Below are 21,035 nucleotides of genomic sequence, written 5' to 3'. Positions count from 1 at the left end.
ATTGTGCTGCACTTACTGATTGCACTGAATCATTCTACTTTTGTATTGTTTTACTTCTTTCATTCATTTTAATAATTATTATTAATTTTTTAAATAACTTTTTCTTAATTGGTTTAATAATTACTTTTTATTTATCCTGAATTTTCTTTTTCATTCGCTTATGTAAAGCACTTTAAATTACCATTGTGTATGAAATGTGCTATATAAATAAACTTGCCTTTGCCTTGCCTTGTCTACATTTTAGGCTGAACTGAAATAGATCTTACAGATACAGTGTGTTTACTGTAAAATTCGAAAGCATTACCTAGTTTCTCAATTTCTCTATATCTGTCTCTGCATCCTTCTACAACTTTGTTTTTTTTTTTCTGTTGACTTCCATTCTCTCTGCATCTGTTTCCTTCTCTACGTCCGTTTGTCCTCCACTCTCTCTGCAACTATCTGTCAGTCTGTCTTCTACCTCGTTCTGTCTTTGTGTCTCTTAATTTCAACCTGAGTTTCTTGCTCTGAATCTCACAGCTTGCATGTTGTTGTTCGTTAGACATTGCAGATAGGACACTGGGGCTGAGAACTCACAGCAGCTGTCAAAAAGAGAAATAACGCTGCATGCAAGATCATGAATTTCTCATGTTTGAACTTTAAAATAGACTCTCGCAGAGTAAGAACAGCACAAAACATCCAGCAACAGCAGGAAAAGGGTTTTGAGGAACTGAATAAATCAGAGCCAGATTGTGAGAGCTGTTAGAGCCAAGTTACCATTTGGTTTATTTAGCCAGTAAAAACAGCATGGAGACAAAGCATCAAAAGCATAGAATTAAAGTTGAGAATGTGTTTTTTAAATCTGTGATCTCTGTGAGTAATGTTTGTTTGAGTGTTCAAGACGGCATGAGTGCACTGCAAAAATATAATTTTCTTGATAAAATTCAGTAAAAAATCTCCCTTAAAACAAGATAAATTTACAAAACTGTGAGATTTTAGGACTTGCTTTCAAATATGTCTTGAGTTAAGTTTACTTTTCTTACCAAATTGGCAACTGGTTTTTTACTGCTTATTTTAAGCATAACTCATAGTGGCAAAATTTAGTGATGTTATGCTTAAAACAAGATAAAAAAAATAAATAAAAAACTGCCAGAGGGGTAAGACAAATAAAAGTAATTCAAGATATATTCTATAAACGCAAGCATTATAATCCTACAAATGTTTGCTTTTCAAGTATTTTTGTTTATTTTCTTGTTTTAAAGATGTTTCAGATATTTTTTACTAAAAAAAAAAAAAAAGAACACTGATTAAGAAATGTGCGTTAACAATTTTATGTAGTAGATTTGCGTCTGAGACTGTGTCTGTGAGATTCGGCCTTTAGGGTTGAATAAACTAAGGAAGTCTATGTCTCTCCCATGGGAACCGAAAAAATAGGCCAGCATTTTCCTGACTCTGCAATAGTACACAGCTTCTCTAATACAACAAGCTTTTTTTGCAAACTCATGTACATCACCTCTTAAAACACTACAAAACAAGCTCATTGTCTAACAAATCCTATGTGAAAAAACATGTGAAAAACATTTCAACCCAATTTAACTTGCTGCTTTACAGGGATAGTTCACCTAAAATTTTTCATTAAACTCTAAATTCACTTGTGATTAAACCAAAGAAATCAAGTTGAAAAAGTAAAAATGCCAGTAATTATTGTGACAAGTCAAATGGATGGAAACAAGAATGTTGTTATAACATAATGATACAGTGTATCTAAAAGTAGAAACCAAAGTTTAAACTACAACCCCCAAAACCCTCAAATGACACTACTGCTGTGTGTGAAGGTATATTTTTTAAGATGGGGACAAGCTTTGCCACTCCGACATTCTTTGAAGGGCACCTTCCTTTTAAAGAGGTGCTACGTCCATTTAAGTATTCATCCATTGCACTACTGGAGAATTTAATGCTATAAAACTTTAAAAGGCAAAGCAAAAATGATGTCAACCCCCTTTCTGTACCTGAGGCCAAAAGAGATGATGAAACCTCTCCTGAATGTGTTTTTTTTTTTTTTTTTTCTGAGGCAGATTTAAAAAGCCTGGAGAGGTTTATTCATGACATGTTGTCGAGTTGTTATATGAACACATAATGGGAGAATAGGGTTCCACTGTTTGTTGTGGCCGTTATCCAGGGATGAGTGGTGGTCCAACAAAAACATCCCCACTTTGAGATAAGACAGCCACAGCAGTGAGACTGCAAACTGGTCACAGCTGAGAGTGGACAGATCATTACTAGTGACTGACTTGTGCGATATGACTGAAACTGTAAACAACAGTCTTAGTCCAGATCGAATGTTGGATTCTCTGTGATTTTCAGTGAAAGAACTCCTTCAGCTTTGTTTGGTTTCAAGGACACGTGTCCGGTCCTGAAATATCTCAAAAGCTAAAAGTAATGCATTGGCACAGTTAGAGACTAATGGCAACCTGACTATGACACACATTTGTCTCTATACAAGCAGTGATGTGGCACCTACTGTAAAGTCCTTTAAATGGTGGATGTTCACTTTTACAATCTGATGAAATGGATTACAGAGCTGAATTCAGTAAAATGAGATGCCGGGAATTGATGGGTTGGGAATCGTAAGGAATGTACAAATTCTGATTCTGCTTCACAATTCTGGTTCTTCAATAATTAATTTAATAGGTTTAAGGAAGAAAGAAAGAAAGAAAGAAAGGACAATATTTGGAGAACAATTTTTATTGTGTTTAATTCCCTTTGTAGCCTTTTGTCAAATTATATCCTACTGTGGTGAAAGGTTGGCTTATTGAATATTAATCACAATAGCAGCAATATAAAATTTTGTGTTGCAGATTTCGGTTTCCCTCCAGTTTCCTTTTTCTTTTCCTTTTTTTTTTTTTTTTATACAATCAATCAGGTAAGTGCAAAAAAAAAAAAGTGTATGTGTGTGTATATATATATATATATATATATATATATATATATATATATATATATATATATATACACACACTACTGGTCAAATGTTTTGAAACACACTCATTCTTTATTATAATTATTTTTTTTTCACATTTTAGAATAATAGTAAAGTCATCAAAACTATGGAATAACATAAATGGAACTATGGGAATTATGTTGTGACTAAACAAAATCCAAAATAAATCAAAACTATGTTATATTTTAGCATCTTCAAAGTAGTCACCCTTTGCCTAGAATTTGCAGACATGTACTCTTGACATTTTCTCAACCAACTTCTTGAGGTATCACCCTGGGATGCTTTTTAAACAGTATTGAGTTCCCATCTATGTTGGGCACTTATTGGCTGCTTTTCTTTATTATTTGGTCCAAGTCATCAATTTCAAAAACTTTTTTTATTTTTAATTACATTTTAGTTTTATAATGAAATACATTAATATGGTGGCACAATTATATTTTTGTCTACAAAACTAATTCCAAACATTTAAGCATATGCCTTCAGATCAAAAGATTTTTAAGATAATGAGAAGCATTTCAGTCAAGTGTTTCAAAACTTTTGACCGGTAGTGTGTGTGTGTGTGTGTGTGTGTGTGTGTGTGATATATATATATATATATATATATATATATATATATATATATATATATATAGATAGATAGATAGATATATGGAAACAGTTCTCTGAATTATATTTGGCAGTTTCATTTAGAAGAGAGACCTGTCTGACCAATTGGTTTGAAGACAACATAAAATATGTATCAGGGCCAGATGGTAAAATACGCTAGCTACCACCCCCGGAGTTCGCTAGTTTGCTAGTTCGAATCCCAGGGTGTGCTGAGTGACTCCAGCCAGGTCTCCTAAGCAACCAAATTGGCACGGTTGCTAGGGAGGGTAGAGTCACATGGGGTAACCTCCTCGTGGTCGCTATAATGTGGTTTGTTCTCGGTGGGGCGCATGGTGAATTGAGCGTGGTTGCCGCGGTGGATGGCGTGAAGCCTCCACACGCGCTATGTCTCCGTGGCAACGTGCTCAACAAGCCACGTGATAAGATGCGCGGGTTGACTGTCTCAGACGCAGAGGCAACTGGGATTCGTCCTCCGCCACCCGGACTGAGGCGAATCACTACGCCACCACGAGGACTTAGAGCGCATTGGGAATTGGGCATTCCAAATTGGGAGAAAAAGGGGAAAAATCCCCCCCCAAAAATAAAATAAAAATATCTTAAATAAATAAAGAAAGAAAGAAGAAAGAAATTTCTTAGGAGAAATTATTAGTTGTTAAGTAAGTGCAATTCATGAAGTATATTCATAGAACATTTTTAAGAAGTGTTTTCAGAAGTTTTCATAAGACAGATTTTTTTTTTTTTTTTTTTTTTTTAAGATAGAAAATAATAAAATAGTAGTTAGGAAGAATTGTATGAATCCACAACCTGGATCTGAAATATATACAAGCGTTAAAATTTTCGTTAAAAAACGTTTTTCAAATGATTATAGTAAAAGACAAGTGTTTTGACATAGCAGTGTGTGAGTAATAGTGCAAAAAACAAGTGTTTCTAAAGTCATAATCATCTGTTGTAGTCTTGATTTGTGTGAAAGTGAATAAAACACAGTTGTTGTAGCACCTCTAATGTTCATTTCATCAGGAAACTTCAGCGAAACATAGAAAGTGGCACGTAAAAATCAGTTTGCAAAAATTTTGTAACATTCATTCTATGAGACTAGGTTGGAAATTAACAGAAGACTTGCCGAACTGTCCAGGACTGCACTGCATTTCTGTGTAAAATACGCATGATCCAGTTGCACAGTGAATATCCAATTATCTTAACATTGAGTAAGGCTGCTCAGATACCTGTAGGCTTTCACTCTCAATTCCACAATCATTTCCCAAACATTTCTTCTTCTTTTTTACATTCTCCACAAATTCATCTAAAGAATCCATTACAGGTTCATTGTCTGATAAGGCAAACTGGCATAAGTGTAAAAAGTGAAATCTCCCATTATGAGCCAGCCTCACCTTATCAACCTAATGTTTACCCGTGCTTAACACCAGTCACATGCCGAAAATCATGTTATCACGGGAAGCCAGGCGACAGTTGAATTTCTCGAATCCAAATTTTGGAGTGGACAAAACAAGCTTTCTGCCTATCTGCAAGTCCATGAGATTGAACAATTTTAATCCGAGACCTGTTTCACGACAGTGGTGACATATGGATGTGTGGAGCAAATTTATCACTCAGAGACGGCTAATTAACCTCAGGTCAACAAGATGCAGGTAACTAGCTGATTGTTCTCTTGTGTACATAAATGATGAGTGCTTTATTTAGCCGTTCCCCAGATAATGGTGCTCTTTGGAGACTAATTGAGCTGTAGAGATGTCTCTGCAGTGCATCAATGCATCAAATCCAGGCAGGTTACTCTACTCTGCATTATATAGGCTACATTCACACAGCAGCAGAATACGATTGTCAGTTCCGTTCACACACAGTTCAGTTATGAGCAAGAGTGTCAACCTCAGTCTATATGTGAACGGACTGACCTTTAATTAACTCTATAAAACCTGACATATGAAATAACAGCCCAAAAAAAAAAAAAAAAAAAAAGAAAAAACCTTTAACTTTTAAACAATATCTTAAAATAATAATAATAATAATGTGTGATTTAAAAAAAAAAGCTTTAGGCTTTAAAGGTCACTGTCCTTCTGAGACCCAGCAATTAATTTTGTTATTTAAGTTTTTCTTAGCAAATACATGCCACAGTAGTACATTTTGGGTATCTATTTACCAAATCACCAAACACTATATTGACATTTAAAAAGCGAATTTGTAAAACTAGTTTTTTTTTTTTTTTTTTTTTTTTTGCTGGCTGTCAGGAGGTTATAGTAAGATGACATCATAATAGCTTGTAATGTAAAACAATAAGATCTTAAAGATTTTTTCATGGGCAAGAATGGAATGATAATTGAGATATCCCTCAAAAGCCCATTGTATCACATTTGATATTGATATAATTTTTTTTATAAACTAATGTACATACTTTTAAGCAAGCACAAGTTGCTTTTATTCAGCAAATGCACATTTTAAAATACAGCATAGCTAACATAACACATTTTTTGTTACTTTTACTTGATCAAAACAAGCAAAGATTTTACATCAAAAAGTCACGTGCATCGCAAACCATGTTTTGTCAGTTGTGATAATATTTGTGAGTGTTATGGCTGTCGCTATATTGGATATTTATTTTAAGTCACTGTTACTATGGATACAGTACATTATTTACTACTATTATGAGAATAGAAAATGGGCTTGACTTTGTAATTCTTTCATACAGACAGCATTCAAGCTGCTCCTGTAAGATGTTATATGAACATGACAATTTGATAGTCACATCTATGGTTGAGATCATACTCACCCTGTAGAGGGAGACATGATGCAGCCACCACGATCAACAGTCATCCCACAGCCACACCCCCGCTCTGGTGTGTCATGGTTCATTCCAAAGTTGTGGCCCATCTCATGGGCCAAAGTCACAGCAGCTCCAAGAGGATTGTCCGAGTGATCCTAGAAAACCACAGGATGTCACAGCATGTCACATCTTAAACCACTTTATGCTTTGTTTTTCTTTATAATTTACTGATGTATTACTTATATTGTGATTTAAAATGTCCCTTTAAAGGCTAGTTCACACTTCCCCAACAAACACAAAAAAATGGCATCACTTCAAAAATTCTAAAGTTCGCTATTGTGCTTAGAATGTCGGGAAACATAACTGTCATGTTCACACTAATCTAACAAACATCAACAAACATGCGTCTTTGCATGGCGCCGTTTAACTTCAAAGAAGATTACTCAAAAGGAAGAGGATGAAGCCAGGCTTGATGCATTAAAGGTTTAGTTCACCCAAAAATAAAAATTCTCTCATCAGTACACATTAGATGGCACAACTGTAAATACCTGAAAAATTGAGACCTAGAAATCCCAAATTGCTGGGTTATATTTTCAAATGATCTCAAAGCTCCATTTTCATAAATTCATAAATTTTCAACACCCTCTCAATCCATTCTTTCCAGCAAAAGGGGGACTTGTTAATACATACAATTATTTGGGGTTCAGCCATATACTTGAGGAAACATTTAGGTAATTATCAGAATCGAACATGCGAGAAACCTTTGTACATACTGAATGTAAATGTGAAATAATAGGATGCATTTTTTCTTCTCTAGGCAATTTAATAGAAATACTTTGCAATGGTGAGATTGGGGCAAGGACCGCTTGTTCAGTGTTGTACCAGGGAAGGGCTCTCTTCAGGTGGAAGAGACCAATGAGCCAGGTGTCTGAGATTAAAAGCATAGTAATAAAACAAAATTTTGGGGAAGCCTAAGCCTCCTTTGTCAATTGGTCTATGTAACTTACTGAAATGCAACCGAGGTTGTTTACCATTCCAAATGAGAAATTGTTTAAAGAGCACCTATTATGGTTCAAATATTACCTTTCATGTAGTGTGTTACAGAGCTGTTTGTGAATGTAAAAAAGTCTGCAAAGTTTCAAAAATCAAAATTGACTCCCAAAAGAAAGAACCGATTTTGAACACCTGAAACGAGTCGTTAGTAATTCCAGACTTACTTCCTGTACTAACCTATGTAATTTGGTAACAACAAATCCACCTCTGGTCTTCATTGGCTGCTCGCAAACAGCTTTAATCTGCCCTCAAACACTACACTAAGCGGTAGACTAATCACAACAGACTGGGACATCTGACCAATCAGAGCAGTGTAGGCTCTCTGAAAGGAGGAGTTTAGAATGAATCCTTTAGAATGGATCATTGAAGGAGTCGTTTTTGACACTGGGAAAAAAAGGTAATGCTGCAATTTAAATTATGAGCAAATTAAAGTGTTTTTTGACCTTGGATGCATGTAAATCTATTGTATGAGACCTTTAAAACAAAATTAGGCACGTTTAAAAACCATAATAGGTGCTCTTTAAAATAAGTAAGAGGAACTTCTAGAGGGAGAGACTGTAGTAGATAATTTAATTTGGGGAAACAATTCATTTTTATAACATTGACATTTCCTGCCATAGACAGATGTAGTGAAGCCCACCACATCACATGAGAACCTTTTCATTAATGAGTCAAAATTAACTCTAATTAAATCTCTCAAATTTGCTGGAAATAAAATGCCTAAATACTTAATGCCTTGCTTGGGCAACTGAAAGGTACCAGGTTGGAAAGCCATGGCAGGGCAATATGCTGTCAGAGCAAAAGCTTCCGATTTAGACCAACTCACCCTATATCCTGAAAATTTGGAGAGTTAATAATTCTATGGAGACTAGGCATAGATCTTTTAGGGTTGGAGACAAATAATAATATATCATCTGCGTAGAGTATAAGTTTATGCACCACATCTCCTGCTACAATGCCAGGAAAATCATCCTCTTTTCTTATTGCAGCTGCTAATGGTTCCAGGGCAAGACAGAACAATAAAGGGGAGAGAGGACAGCCTTGCTGGGTTCCCCTACCAAGAGAAAAAAAAATCTAAAATTAATCCATTAGTTTGCACTGCTGCTACTGGTTGTTTATAAAGTAACTTAATACACCCAATAAATGTGTTCCCAAACTCGTAAATTTCCAAAATCTTAAAAAGGTAGTCCCATTCCGCCCTATCAAACGCCTTCTCTGCATCAAGTGAGATTGCAGCAATCGGGGTCTGATCATTCGCTACGGACCACATAATATTTATAAAACATCTAATGTTATCAGAAGAACTACGACCACGTATAAACCTCACTTGATCTATATGTATAATCAATGTAATTACCGATTAGCCAGAATTTTAGACAATATTTTTTACATCTAATCGGATCAGGGAAATTAGACGATAACTTTTACATTCATTTGGGCCCCGGTGCCTTTCCTGTTGGCAAGGCTTTAATTACCTCAACAAGCTCCTCCAAAGTAATATCTGAGTCAAGAAAGTCTTTTTGATCATTCATCAATTTAGGAAGTTCTAATGGCTCTACAAAGTTGCTAATATCCTTATCAGAAGACGTGGAACTAAAAAGATCGAAATAGAATTCTTTAAAGGCTTTATTAATACCTATGGGAGAAGTAAATATCTTGCCTCCAGAAGACTTCACTGAAGGAATGGTGGAAAAAAACTCTCTGATTTATGTATCTGGCAAGAAGTCTCCCTGCCTTGTCCCCTGACTCAAAATATGTCTCTCTTGCCCTGAATAACCAAAACACTACCTTCTATGACAAAATAGTATCGTACCTATATTTTAGCTGAGTCAACTCTCTAAGACCATTGGATGACATTCGGCACTTCAGCTATGTTTCAGCACTTTTAATACTCTTTTCCAATTCTATGAATTCCTGTGTTTGATCTTTTTAATGACTGAGGTATATTGTATGATCCGCCCCTTAAGAACTGCCTTAAGGGCCTTCCATGCCATGCCCACAGAGGACACTGAGGACCAACTGGTTTCTACATAAGCCTTAACTTCTATCTTTAACATTTGTTGAAATGCTGGGTCCTGTAGAAGGGATGTATTAAACCACCATCTATATGACTTCCTTTTCTCTTTATGTGGCAACATCTCTAAACACACCAAAGTGTGATCTGAAACTAAAATGTTCCCAATTGAGCAATCAGTGGCAGATGGAATAAGTGACTTAGATATATATATTAGAGTAAATCTTATGAACCGATGAAAAAAAGGCGTAGTCCCTCCCAGATGGGTTCAGAAGTCTCCAAATGTCTGTAAGACCAAGATTTTTACACATCCTCTGTAGTGTCAGCATTGCTCTAAAGGGTCTACACACCTTTGCATCACTATGATCAACGACTGGATCCATTAAAAGATTGAAGTCTACACCCAAAACCATATCATGAAGGATCCCCGCAGCTTACCCTCAAGATCTATGAAAAAGTTCTGATCATCAGTGCTGGGTGCATAAATATTAGCCAAAATCTGATTTTGCCTCTTTATTTCAGCCAAAACAATAAAGATTCTCCCTAAATTATCTTTGATCTGCTTGAGACATTTCAATTGTAAATGCTTACTTATCAGTGTGATGATTCCCTTGCTCTTACTCGAAACAGCACTACAAAACACATGCCAAGTTTTTCAGCTTCCTGTGAAGGTGCATTTCTTGAAGGAACAATATATAACATTTTTACGCTTAAGAAAAGATACAACCTTCCTTTCTTTTTATAGGGTGCCCCGGCCCATTAACATTCCACATGGAGAGAAACATTTTACCTTTATTAAAAAGTGACATATTGATATATTAAGATAAATTGTGTACCCAAGGCTAAATTATATAAACCACTGTCCAACATTGATGTAACCATAACATCCTTAATAACCCACAGAACAGAAAAAAGATGTGCTTCAACCCCACGCATAACAATCCCAACTGGTGTACATCCCTCGGAATTCCAACGGTCCATGCACGCTCACGAGACTTTCCACAACACTATTGCTACCAGAATGCTAAAGTCAGGTGATATTTACATATGTATATATAATTTTTTTGTTTGTTTGTTTTGTCCACCCCCCCTTTTTTCATAACAAACCGTGCCATTAAATTGTACATAAATATGTTCAATAAAATGAAAAATAAAAAATAAAAATAGGCCCCAGTAAACAATAACTTCAGATCCACAATGTGAGTGAATGAGCTCTACAGCCGTAACGTTGGTGTCTGGAGTGGAAAAGAGGAGATGCAGGAGTGGAATCTTTAAATCCTTTAATTACACACTGGAGTGGAACAAACGAAGGAACAAACACTAAATCTTAACATCAAAAACTAAGCACAATGTAACACTTCAAGGACTGACAAAGGAGTGGGTAAAACTAGAGGATATTTATACAAAAGGAACTAATGAGGGAATGGAATACAGGTGAGGATAATAAGAAACAGCTGGAAGTGATGAAGGCAGTGCACTATGGGAAACGTAGTGCATGGGAACACTTCAAAATAAGAGTCCTTGAAGAAGATGAGGCAGACAGACTGTGATAACAGCGAGTTAACCAAGGAAAAAAAAAAAGAGTCATGCAGGAGCCAGTGGGAAGACAACAGAACAACAAACCCTCTCAGGCTGCATCAGTAAAATGCACAATGTGTAGTCTGTATTGTTGATCGAGTGTAGGCAAAGTTACCCACTCACTCCATTGATTTAATGAAGGCCATAGCTTGTCGTGGGCATGTAAAAGTCTTACGCCCATCCTTGCCATCAATTCTCAGCTTAGCTGCATAGAGCAGTGCGATGTTTACCTTCTGTTGGTGCAGCAATTTTTTACACTCTTTGAATCCGTCGAGTCAATCTAGCAAAGTGATGTTGTGGTCCTCCCAGCACAACTTGCCTTTATTCCTCGCCGTTCGTGAACAAATTCTCTGTCAACTGACCTCAAGAATCTTGCCAGGATAGATCGGGGTCTGTCACCCACTCCGGGAAGCTGACCAAGAGCTCTGCGCGCACATTCTATCTTGAGCCGGCGGCCCGCTGTGGATTCGGAACAAGCACGTCCAAAAATGTCACCATATCCTGACCTTCCTTTCCCTCGGGGATTCCAAAAAACGAACATTATTACGTTTGCTCCGATTTTCCATATCCTCTAGTTTTTCCAACACCTGCTCCACATCAGCCTTGGTAGCAGGCTGGTTAGCCTGTATTCCTCTTTCAGCCGACTCCAGAAACTCAACCCATTTTTCAACATCGCCCATTCTTGTGATCAGGGTGGAAAGTTTCACCTCCATAGACGTATTTCTGCAAGACCCTCCATGTCGATCGAGATTTTCATCAGTGCTACATAAATGTTTGAGATATCCCAACCTACGTCACGAAGCTCACTGCTGTCACTATTGACTGGACCTCTACCATCTTGATCCTGCGATGCGTTTGACGCGTGAGAGCGTAAGTGCTTTTTAATATCCCCACAGGCTGACGATTTCAAATTTTTCGACATCCTGCCCTCCCAACACAGTTTAACAATCAAAGCTATTACAGTTCCCACCAGTTAAAATTGCTTAAAAGGATAATTATAGCAAAGTTTAAGCGGAGCTCGCCTTTAAGCGACCAACCCTCGCATAGCGTCACGACTCCCAAATAAAGATTTGTTGAAAAATGTCTCAACTCTGTAGGTCCATACAATGCAAGTGAATGGGTGCCAGTATTTTTAAGCTCCAAAATCCACATAAGGGCAACATAAAAGTACTCCAGACGACTCTGGTGGTTAAATCCAGATCTTCTGAAGTGATATGATAGGTGTGTGTCAGAAACAGATCAATATTTAAGTCCTTTTTCCTTCACTTTCACTTTTTCCTTCTTCTGTTTTTGGTGATTCACATTATTCATACATATTGCCCCCTACTGGGCAGGGAGGAGAATTTATGATTAAAAAAATGACTTAAAATGTATCTGTTTCTCACCCACACCTATCATATTGCGTCTGAAAATATGGATTACTTATATGCTCCCTTATGTGGATTTTGGAGCTTCAAAATTTTGGCACCCATTCACTTGCAATGAGAGGACCTACAGAGTTGAAATATTCTTCTAAAAATCTGTATTTGTGTTCTGCAGATGAAAGAAAATCATACACATCTGGGATGCCAGGAGGGTGAGTAAATCATGAGAGAATTTTCATTTTTGGGTGAACTATCCCTTTAACAGACACAAACAGCTTATATATTTAATGATTAATTAAATACTGTATGTTTAGCACATTTATTCAATTTGACTTATTTGATTTGTAACTTATTCATTCTTCAGTCAGGGGACAGCAATCCAGCATCACAAATATTGTACTTGTGATATTATATCCATAAAGTGTGGGGAAAGTTTTTATCTTTAATTTATTGCAATCTTTATTAAGTTCAGTGTTTGTATTTTCTTTGCGATTTTATGCTAAACACTGCATAAAAAAAGGCTAGAAAGAATAGATCAGAATGCAGGTGTTCCATTTTTGAAAGTTCAATTTTTTTTTAATTTTTTTTACTTGATGCAGCATCTAAAAAAATAAGCATTCATGCACAAGATGCTGAAAAAAGCGAGACAAGGCACAGCGTTCAAAGACGTCTATCTAGCTGTGCATTTTTGCATACAAAAACAATTCTGAATACCCCAGTTCTCATTACTTGTCACTTTAAGGAAAATATAAGCTGTGTTCCACGGAAGAATGAAAAACATACAAGTTTGTAATGAAAAATGATTACAGAATTTTTATTTTTGGGTGTACTATTCCTTTCAAACAAAAGCATGTCAACACTGATCCCACTGTATCTGTCTTCCCCCCACAATATACGTATATAAAGAAGTTCATCATTTAAGGTACAATAAGAGGACCAAATTGATTTTTAGATTTCCTCAAGCTTTATTGCTTAATAATTTATGACATGAGAAAGATTCATTAGGCAACGATGCTGTTATTAAATTTATTGAAGGACTATAGAGGAAATATGTTGCTCTGCATCTCTCCCACTCTATAGATCTCTCTTTCAAACTCACTATTTTCACATTCCTCTCACTTAAAATCTCTTTCAACCTTGCCATAAAACAATACACTTATTCTCCTTCCTTTTGTTTCCTCCTCTCAACGTGTCCTCTACACTCTCACAATACAAGAAAACAGAGCGGAGCTTCAGTACTATCCACTTCAACTGAGGTGTTGTATTTCTTCCTGCAGCCATTGAAGAGTATCTGAACGTGACCAGAGTACCAGTGCATTACCCTTCAAACCCACATGCTGACGTCTTTCTGATTTTAGCTTCCATCTTTTCACACATCTACACCCTTACTATCCCTGACTCTGTACATCAAAATGCCATTTCCAACCTTGATTACAGGATAGAGAACATGACAGGCAGATCTGAGATTTCATATTTCTCTGTATCATTTAACTTATACAAGATCTATTGTGTGCCAGCAATGACCGCATATCTTAAATATGACTAAATTGCTCTTCTCTGAACATAATTGCAGACTGATACGTGGTTAATGCCTTGGGAACTCAAGACCTATCTATTCTAAGAAACCAATACCAAGCTGCTACACTGAAAATAGGGTGCCTTTATAGTGGTGACAGCTTTTAAGTGCTCTTGGGTTTCTCTCAAGTCATTGCCAGATTGTTTAGGACATCTTCTATCAAAGACATTCCAATCAGTGTTGGGGAAGTTACTTGCAAACTGTTGCTCCCAAAGCTACTGTACAACATAATTTGAAGTAGTTTAACTTTTGCTACTCTTTTGAAAACATTTAGCTACAATACAACATACTAACAAGAGTAGCTAGCTGTATTTATTTATTTATTTTAATAAATGAATGAATGAATGAATATCTCAATTAGGGTGGCAGCTTAAAACTTTAACAGATAAATGAATATAACTAGAATTCAAATAGAACTAGAATTCTAATTTATATACCAGTAAAAGCCAATTACATCGTAATGCTAAACAACAGCATTTAACTAATATTTTGCTATAAAACAAGATCTTATCTTAAATGCAATTGAGAGACTCGAATCGTTGAATTATTTTTTGAATCAGTCTACTTACTGTACATAAACAAAACAATTCACTAGAAGGAATCAGACTCCCCAATGCTACTTATGAGATTTGGGACAGTTGAGGAAAGCTTGTTTTGTTGCACTACAGCGCTACTTGTTGGAAAAATCTGTTTGTCTCTGAAAAAGTCACATTATTTTGGAAACAGCTGACTGTCACATTACTGTAGTTAAAGAGACTGTTCAGCCAAAAAAGGAGATGTTAAAAAGAATGTTAGCCTCGTCACAATTCACTTTCGTTGTATTAAAAAAAAATAGATGGTAACTGAGACTAACATTCTGCCTAACATCTCCTTTTAACACTCCACAGAAGAAAGAAAGAAAGTCATACAGCAGTGTTGTAGTCAAGACCACCTAAACCGAGGCCAAGTCAAGACCAAGACCAGAGTGTATCAAGACCGAGACAAGACCAAGATTTTGAGGGGTTGAGACTAAGGTCAAGACCAAGACCAAGGCAGGGTGAGACTGAGTCAAAACCAAGATCAGACCAGTGCGAATGCCACACAGCATGACACACTTACGATAAAACGTGGAACATGCAAACCATAGGCAGTAGGCACTCCTCAAATTGATCCACATTCCAATAAAAACACCCACAGAAAACAGATGAACAGATTCCTCTTCATTCACCTCTTTTATTGCCATATATATATATGTTTGTGTGTGTGTGTGTGTGTGTGTGTATGTGTGTGTATGTATCAGTGTACCATGAGAAATGTTTTGATAAAATAATCAAAAGGCATTGCAGAGGTGAAAATTTATGTGTGGGAATTTTCCTTTGTTTTCTATGAGCAAACAAATACAAACAAACACTAAGGAGCTGAAATCAACTTAACCATCTTTATTCAACACTCCTTTTCCAAGTTTTACCATCCACCTAAAACAATAAAAATTTTGTGCAAGCATCGCATCATGTTTTCTGGATGACTCTACCTCTAGAAACCATCATTAAGTACAGAATATATCAAACAATTATTCAGTACTCAAGTCTTCACTTTTCTCTGTCTTTTCTTAAACAATATAGTAACTTTCTGAGTTGAATGGAATGCAGCAAGAGGCAGATTGCTAAAGTTAGCCAGCTAGCTTTGCTAGCATCTCTTACACTTAGCTTATCTTTCTTTATGCTTCCTTTCTAAGTGCTGATAAAAGTTTGACATGGTCCCAGCTGTCTCGTTAAGCATTGCATTGCAGAATTTACATACTGCTGTGTGTTTTCTTTTGGACGCTTTTTTGCAGATGAACACTTTGTGGTTTAGAAAAAAATGCAAATAACATAGGAACACTGTATAATGGGGTCACAGATACCAAGAGCGCTTATATAATGAAAAACCAACAAATGTATCTTTTCCAATTTGTAGATTTGTTCTTGCAAATTAATTCTTGCAACGGCACAGCAAATAATTGTTTAATGTTTTTACTGTATTTTCCGGAAATAAAGTCAAACCTGACTATAAGTCACACCGAGTTAAAATCGTGTTGTTGATAGAAAGAAAAAAAAACACATAAGTCGCACTGACAGAGATTGGATCCGGCAGGCACTAGGACCCGGGAGCAGCCGCCCGGCCTCCATTCACTGAATCAGATGTCAAATGCGCTCTGTCAAGTTTACAGTACCTCAGAATCTACACATCGTATCACAGTGTTTTTGGACTTGTTTAAAACAGGAGAATTTGCTTTTAGTAATCCTGTGTAACAGTTTCTCATATTCTTTTTATGTTTCTTGAGAGAAACACGACAAGTAAGCCACATCTGTTCATAACATCTCTAAATCTATGCTGTGCACAAATAAACAGCTTTTAGTCTTTGAGTAAAACAATACACCTGTTGTATTCTATTCATTCATTCGGTTCACTGACTGAATGTTTTTACTACAAGTGTGATGATGAAGCATCATTTATTTGTGGCCATGTGAGGAGTTTGACAGCAGACTAGATTTGTTAGAACAATAATGTTATGATGGACAAAATATTTAAACTGGTTGAATAAAATACTTTGTAATGGAAAATATACTGAATTGACAACTTTAAAAATCTTCTACCGTCTCTATGCCTTCACTAAAATACCGAAAAAATGTTGATAATTTTCCATGGCACACATGACAATCTACCATGGCATACTAGTGGGCACAGACTTTGGGAAACGTCATGGTTACTGGTGTAACCTCCGTTCCCTGATGGAGGGAATGAGACGTTGATGTCGATGTAGTGACACTAGGGGTCACTCTTGGGAGCCCGAGACACCTCTGGTCTTTGATAAAAGGCCAATGAAAATTGGCGAGTGGTATTTGCATGCCACTCCCCTGGACATACGGGTATAAAAGGAGCTGGTATGCAACCACTCATTCAGGTTTTATGCTGAGGAGCCAATATAAGGTCCGGCCATTTCGGCGGGTAGTTCAGCGTTGTGGCAGGAGGAACACAACGTCTCGTTCCCTCCATCAGGGAACGGAGGTTACACCAGTAACCATGACGTTCCCTATCTGTCACTCACTCGACGTTGGTGTCGATGTAGTGACACTAGGGGTCCCTATATGAAACGCCACAAGGCTGAACTGTGTTACGTGAACTGGCGGTGTGTGGTGGGCAGACTGCTGTGTGCCTCATAGCCAGTGCACCACGTCAACACGTAACCTCCCCCAACATAGTTATGAGTGTCGAACGGCCCTTTTTGGGGACAAGTCGACTACCCAAAGATAGAGACAGGCTTAACCCAGTTGTGGCCTCTTTTCCCCTTCCCTTTTTCCACTCCCTAAAAAAGAAGGGGGATTATCCGACTGGGCCGCCAGGTCTAGTCGGGGGGTGTCCCTCCCAAGGGGAAGACACCGCGGAGACCACACCTCACCCAAAGAGAGGGGGGAATATTTAAGTGGAAGAATACGTCACACAGTCTTTCCAACCATGAGGAGAGCCTTCAAGGTAGATCCTGCCCAATGGGGGAGGAGTTACTACAAACATGGAGACTGGGGCAGAGGGGCTCTGCCCAAGGAAGACGCAGTTTGCCAGCAGGGAAACGAACTAGTGGAAGATATAGATCTCATGGGGTTAGCCTTACAGGGAACCGCCACATGTGGAGCACCTACCCCAGAACAGGGCTCTTAGTTAGCACATGTACTGGGCCGGTAGTGAGTCTCTCCGAAAACTCAACTGCCACAGGGCTCGGAGGAAGTCAACCAGGGAACAAAGTTTGTGAACACTACTGGGAATTAATGGCCCACGTCTTCAGCTCCAAGGGAGGTGGAAGGCGCTATGTGCAAGCGATACACCCGGCCAGCTATCCCGGGCTTATCCGCTTGTGTTGCGTGCCACTACCTGGAACGAAGCCGGTTCTACCCGGAGGTTGTAGAACCTTGCACAGGTGTTGGGTGTTGCCCAGCCTGCTGCTCTGCAAATGTCTGTTAGAGAGGCACCCCTGGCCAGGGCCCAGGGAGCCACTACACCCCTGGTAGAATGGGCTGGTAGCCCAACCGGGGGCGGCATGTCCTAGACGACATATGCCATAGTTATTGCGTCAATGAGCCAGTGGGCGATCCTCTGCTTGGAGACAGCGCTTCCTTTCCGCTGTGCACCAAAGCAGACAAAGAGCTGCTCAGAAATTCTAAAGCTCTGCGTGCGATCCAAATAGATGTGTAAAATGCGCACCGGACACAGCGACGACAGGGCTGGGTCTGCCTCCTCCTGGGGCAGCACTTGCAGGTTCACCACCTGGTCCCTAAAGGAGTGGTGGGAACCTTGGGCACATAGCCCGGTCAGGGTCTCAGAATCATGTGAGAGTAACCTGGACCGAACTCCACGCATGTTTCGCTGACAGAGAACGCTTGCAGGTCACCTACCCTCTTGATGGAAGTGAACGCAGTCAGGAGGGCAGTCTTCAAGGAGAGTGCCTTACGCTCGGCTGACTGCAAAGGCTCAAAGGGGGCTCTCTGTAGACCCTGAAGAATTAGAGAGGTCCGATGAGGGAACGAGGCACAGTCTGGAGGGATTCAGCCTCCTAGTGCCTCTTAGGAACCTGATGATCAACGGGAAGTACACCACTTAGCGAACAGACACCACTTAAAGGCATACAGGCGTCTTGTAGAGGGGGCCCTAGCCTGAGTGATCGTGTCCACCACCGCAGATGATAGACCGCTTAGGTCTTCCGTGTCCCGTCCAGGGGCCAGACATGGAGATTCCAGAGGTCTGGGCGTGGGTGCCAGATGGTGCCCCGTCCCTGAGAAAGAAGGTCCTTCCTCAGGGGAATTCAGCGGGGGGAGCTGTCACGAGGAGCGTGAGGTCCGAGCACCACATCTGGGCGGGCCAGTAGAGTGCTACCAGGACGACCTGCTCCTCGTCCTCCCTGACCTTGCACAGGTTCTGTGCAAGCACGCTCACTGGGGGAAACGCATATTTGCGCATGCCAGGGGGCCAGCTGTGTGCCAGCGCATCTATGCCGAGGGGGGCCTCGGTCAGGGCGTACCAGAGCGGGCAGTGGGGAGGATTCTTGGGAGGCGAACAGGTGCACCTGTGCCTGTCGAATCGACTCCAAATCAGCTGGACCACCTGAGGGTGGAGTCTCCACTCTCCCCTGAGGGTAACCTGTCGTGACAGCACGTCCGCTGTAGTGTTGAGATTGCCCGGGATGTGAGTGGCTTGCAGCGACTTGAAGTGCTGCTGACTCCAGAGGAGGAGACGGCAAGCGAGTTGTGACATACAACGAGAGTGCAAACCGCCTTGGCGGTTGACATATGCTACCGTTGTCGTGTTGTCTGTCTGAACTAACACGTGCTTGCCCTGGATCAACGGCCAAAACCTCCGCAGGGCGAGCAGAATTGCCAACAACTTGAGGCAGTTGATGTGCCAATGCAATCGTGGACCCGTCAAAAGGCCGGCGGTTGCGTGCCCATTGCAAACAGCACCCCAGCCCGTTTTGGAGGCACCTGTCATGACCACGACGTGCCATGCCCATCTCGGGACTCGAGTCTGGAGCCACTGCTGAAGCGGCCTCATTTACATCAACTCGAGTGGGGTGGCCACCGCCAAGGATGCCATATGCCCCAGGAGCCTCTGAAAAAGTTTCAGTGGAACCGCTGTTTTCTGTTTGAACGCCTTCAAACAGGCCAGCACAGACTGGGCGCTCGTTCGTAAGGTGTGCCGTCAAGGAGACTGAGTCCAACTCCAAACTGAGAAAAGAGATGCTCTGAACCAGGAGGAGCTTGCTCTTTTCCTAGTTGACCCGAAGCCCTAGTCAGCTGAGGTGTGAGAGCACCAGGTCCCTGTGTGCGCACAACATGTCTCGAGAATGAGCTAGGATTAGCCAGTCATCGAGATAGTTGAGAACGTGAATGCCCACCTCCCTTAACGGGGCAAGGGCAGCCTCTGCAACCTTCGTAAAGACGTGAGGAGACAGGGACAGGCCGAAAGGGAGGACTTTGTACTGATACGCCTGACTCTCGGACGCAAACCGCAGGAAGGGTCTGTGTCGAGGAAGGATCGAGACATGGAAGTACGCATCCTTCAGGTCTACCGCCGAGAACCAATCTTGATGCCGGACGCTCGCCAGAATGCATTTTTGCGTCAGCATCTTGAACGGGAGTCTGTGTAAAGCCTAGTTCAGAACTCACAGGTCCAAGATTGGCCTCAACCTGCCGCCTTTTTTCGGTACGATGAAGTAGGGGCTGAAAAACCCCTTCTTCATCTCGGCTGGAGGGACAGGTTCTATCGTGCCCTTCCGTAGGAGGGTAGCGATCTCCACGCAAGGTAGCAGCATTTTCGTCTTTCACCAAGGTGAAGTGGACACCGCTGAACCTGGGCGGATGCCCGGCGAAGTGAATCGCGCAGCCGAGTCGGACAATCCGGACCAGCCCTCGCGACGGATTGGAAAGCGCAAGCCATGCGTCCAAATTCCGCGCAAGGGGGACCAAAGGGACAACGTCATCGGACGTACCAGCAGGTGGGGCCTCGCGGCGGGGCGGAGCTCGAGGTGCCACACCACGTCGTGGCCGTGCTGAGTCTAAGGACATCGAAGCACTTACCTGGCTCCTTGTGACCACCCCCGGAACAGCCTGGGACAGGGGAGGAAGAGTCCTGTCCTCGTGACCCGTGGAGACTGTCACATCGGGGGCGGATTTGTGCCACAGCTGGGCACTCAGGGGTGGGAGACCGCCGCTGGAGCGCCAAACCTGCCAAATAGAGTGGTGGATGGTGGTCATGATGACGGCCGTGCACACCGGATACGTGACCCAGGGAACAAGGAAACCGCTCTTGCTGAGCTCTTGAGTACTGCAGCCACTTGGGCATGCAGCGCAATTAAATACAAAAGGAAACAAAAAGATGGAGATCTGCTTACCAGCTCCAGAGCAGCGGGTTTCGTTGTCCCTGGGTCCCCTGTCTCAAGGGCGCTTTGAAGCCTTTCACGGGTTCTGGGCGGCCGCGAGATGGGTGGCGTCTGCTTCCTGCAGTGGGCTCCACGCCAGGGCCGGGCCGAAGGGGCGGGCTGCAGTGGAGCCGGTGCAGTCACTGCAGGGGGATGCCCTTGGTGA

At 40.5% G+C, this 21,035-nt stretch overlaps 1 protein-coding gene across 1 annotated transcript in view; it reads right to left on the bottom strand.

Moving 5' to 3' along the window:
- The window catches only part of adam12b (ADAM metallopeptidase domain 12b), a 184,268-nt gene that overhangs the window by 60,307 nt on the left and 102,926 nt on the right, over positions 1–21,035 (bottom strand). Inside the window, exon 11 of the mRNA XM_051646093.1 lies at positions 6,366–6,514. Within this exon, the coding sequence (XP_051502053.1) occupies positions 6,366–6,514 (149 nt within the window). The remainder of the gene's footprint in view (positions 1–6,365; positions 6,515–21,035) is intronic.

Source organism: Myxocyprinus asiaticus, chromosome 20 (genome assembly GCF_019703515.2).
Source record: "Myxocyprinus asiaticus isolate MX2 ecotype Aquarium Trade chromosome 20, UBuf_Myxa_2, whole genome shotgun sequence".
In the NCBI taxonomy this organism is placed as follows: Eukaryota; Metazoa; Chordata; class Actinopteri; order Cypriniformes; family Catostomidae; genus Myxocyprinus; species Myxocyprinus asiaticus.
The sequence above is the reverse complement of the archived record's forward strand: the minus strand, read 5'-3'. Positions and strand labels throughout refer to the sequence as shown.